This window comes from Chiloscyllium plagiosum, chromosome 3 (genome assembly GCF_004010195.1).
Source record: "Chiloscyllium plagiosum isolate BGI_BamShark_2017 chromosome 3, ASM401019v2, whole genome shotgun sequence".
In the NCBI taxonomy this organism is placed as follows: domain Eukaryota; kingdom Metazoa; phylum Chordata; class Chondrichthyes; order Orectolobiformes; family Hemiscylliidae; genus Chiloscyllium; species Chiloscyllium plagiosum.
The window spans coordinates 39,774,156-39,777,339 of record NC_057712.1 but is presented as its reverse complement, the minus strand read 5'-3'; the positions used below and the strand labels follow the sequence as shown (position 1 = coordinate 39,777,339).

At 36.3% G+C, this 3,184-nt stretch overlaps 1 protein-coding gene across 1 annotated transcript in view; it reads right to left on the bottom strand.

Annotated features, from left to right (window-relative positions):
* Positions 1-2,380, bottom strand: part of slc35f3b (solute carrier family 35 member F3b) — a 47,344-nt gene extending 44,964 nt beyond the window's left edge. The window contains exon 1 of the mRNA XM_043687441.1: positions 2,305-2,380. Within this exon, the coding sequence (XP_043543376.1) occupies positions 2,305-2,380 (76 nt within the window). The remainder of the gene's footprint in view (positions 1-2,304) is intronic.
* Positions 2,381-3,184: the final 804 nt, after the last annotated feature.

The window sequence follows — 3,184 nt, the reverse complement described above, 5'->3', positions numbered from 1 at the left end:
GGACATTCACTGACACTCCGACTCTTTTGGGACCTCAAAGGCCTCTGCATAAATCTAAACGTAAAAACTAAAAAAAACCCAGAAACCTTGGTCCGTGAGAGCTGGCCCTACCCAGGGGGCTTCCGTTGTTCCAACTTAAAAAAAAATCCCAAGTCCTCACAAATTGTTTACTTTCTTAGAGACCGCACCACACCTCTGCCTTCCAACCTCTCTTCAAAAGGAACCAGGACAAAATAGCTTATTAAAGTGACAGTATTGTCATACCTCCCCCTTACAAAAGATAGTTTCATTTTTAAAACTCTTAGACTTACTCTACTAGTAATACTACAATAAATATCCATTACGTTGACTCTGAGCATGCAAATAATCACTTCTACAATCAATTTCAGTCCATTTACTCTCACCACCAAATGCCTCCATCTTTTTTCATTTAAGTCTCATGACAATGCATTAGCAATAATGCTTTTTCAACTTGCTACATGTATAATTTTCAAATTGAATGGTTGCAATAATAAGTTTCAGCTAAGCAGCCTGGAACTTTTGCCCTTAAATTTCTCCAAAAACATAAATGGGTTATGATCAGTATATAAAATTGCCTCAGACACATTACTGACAGAATAAATGTTGTAATGGGCAACAACAAGCTTAAGGTTCCCTTCTCAGTTGTGGAATATTTCTCTTGATTACTCAGTTTTTTTTGGAAAAATACTCAATAGTTCTTTCTATCTTCTCATCATCTTCTTTCAAGAGCACAGCACCAAAACCCACATCGCTCGCTAATACTGGGGCAATGGTTTACAGAGATTTCAGGTTGTCAAATGTCTCTGACAGTCTGCTGTCCACCAAAGGTTTTTGCATTTCTTCAATAAGTCAGTCAGTGGAGCAACTGCACTGATTAAATTTGGTACAACCATCCAATAAAACCCATTCAATCCCAGGAATCGTAATATTGCTCTCTTTGTCAATGGTATGGGAAACTCCCCAATAATTTTTGTTTTTGCATTCTATGGGGCCACCTGTCCATGTCCAATAACATGGCCTAGGAATGTAACCTGGGCTTTTGTCATTTCACTCTTAGCCAGGTTTACCACTGAGCCTGCCTCCCAAGTCAATTAAACAATTCCAATAGATGCTCCAAATGTTCCTTCTATCTGTGACTAAAACTCACCAGGTCATCAATGTACAGTACACAATTGGGTAATCCAGAAATGACCTTATTGATTAGTCTTTGAAATGTGGCTGTTGTTTTATTTCATGCCAAATGGCATGACTTTAAATTGATATAGTTCATTCAGTGTCACAAAAGCTGAAATTGCCTTCATTCTTTTGGATAAAGGTACCTGCCAGTATTCTCTGACTAAGTCAAACTTATAATATAAGTTGATTGTCCTACCTTCTCAATACACTCTTCCAAATATGGAATAGGATATGAATCAAACATTATAATATTGACTTTGCAATAGCCCATACATAATCATTGGGTTTTGGTCCCATTACTACAGGTAAACTCTAGCCACTGCAACTCACTTTGATTATGTTATCTTTGAGCATGTGTTCAACCTCTTTTTGAACCTATGCCAACTTTAGATGGTTAAGTCTGTAAAGATGTTGTTTAATTTTAACAGCATTTCCTATATAAACATCTTGCATAATTATATTAGTACTTCCCAGTATATTCCCATATATTTCCCCATGTGATAGTAAAAGCTCTTTCAGATCATTTCCATTTTCCTCTGGAAGGAAACTCAATAATTTATCCCAATCTTTGAGAACGTTGTCATTGTCCAAGTTAACTTGAGGAATGTCTAATTCAGAGTTCTCTGAATATGGTTCTTCAATCTGTGTTGTAACCAGTAACACATTCTCATTTTGCTTTTCTTCCTTATCAAAATTTTGAGCACATTTGTGTAACACATGGTGTGAGATTTCTTTCTAACTGGTGTTCTTTTCAAATAATTCACCACATTCAATCCCCTTTTGATTTAATAAGGTCCACGAAACTTTGCTTTTGAAGGTTCACCTATCACTGAAAGTAACACTAACACATCAACTCCACTGGCAAAATTGTGAATTTTTGACTTCTTGACTGTTTCTTGTTTTATCACAGGCTGTACTATTTTAAAATGCTGTCGAGCCAACTCACCCACTCTATTTATTCTTAGCCTAAAATTTTACACATAGTCTAAATATGTAGTCTTTGAATTCTGACTCAACAATTTCTCCTAGTTAATTTCAGTGGTCCTTTCACCTCATGCCCAAAGACTAATGCAGATGGACTGAACTTGATAGATTCGTTTGGTGTACCCATGATAGCAAAAAGTACAAATGGAATTCCTGCATCCCCATCTTCCAGAATGTCTTGACTGTAAGTCTTCAACATGGTCTATGAAGCTTGATTCCACCATGTTAGTGTCTGTGGTTCTGGATGGTACTCCACAGATTTAAATTGTTTTATTCCTAAGCTATCCATAACTTCCCTAAGTAATTTTGATGTAAAGTTTGACCTTTGATCAGATTGTACCACTCTGGATAGTTCGTACCTAGTGAAAAATTTGAATAATCTACAATCCTTTTAAGCTGTAATATTGCATAATGGAGTGTCCTCTGGAAATCTGGTGGACACATCCATTATGGTCAACAAATACTGATTCCCAATTTTTGTTTTAGTTAGGGGTACTATGGAATTGATTAACACTCTCGTTGAAGGTTACTCAGTTGCAGGAATGGGTATTAAATGTGATGATTTTATCACTACCTGAGGTTTTTCAATTACCTGACATTTATGACATATCTGGCAAAATACAACATCATTATGCAGTCCAGGCCAATACAAATGTTTTTACACTTTGGCTTGAGTTTTTCTTACCCCTAAATGACCTCCTACTAGTAATTCGTGTGCAGCTGTAACACTTCATTTCTATAATACAATTTGATGAACTTCTGCCAGTTTTTTATCTGCCTGTAGATGTGATGGTCTCCATTTCCTCATCAAGACATCATTTTTTAAGATAGTAACATTCTAGAATACAGTCAGATTCTTCTTCTGTGTATATTTTTGGTAAAATTGCTAATTTTCCCTGTCCCGGTTACAGTGAAAAGCAAGGGGGTCTTTTCCTGCTGCTAGACTGCATGTGAGATTAACTATTTTATTGAATTTGCCTTTTGCCAAGGATGTGTTTATAGG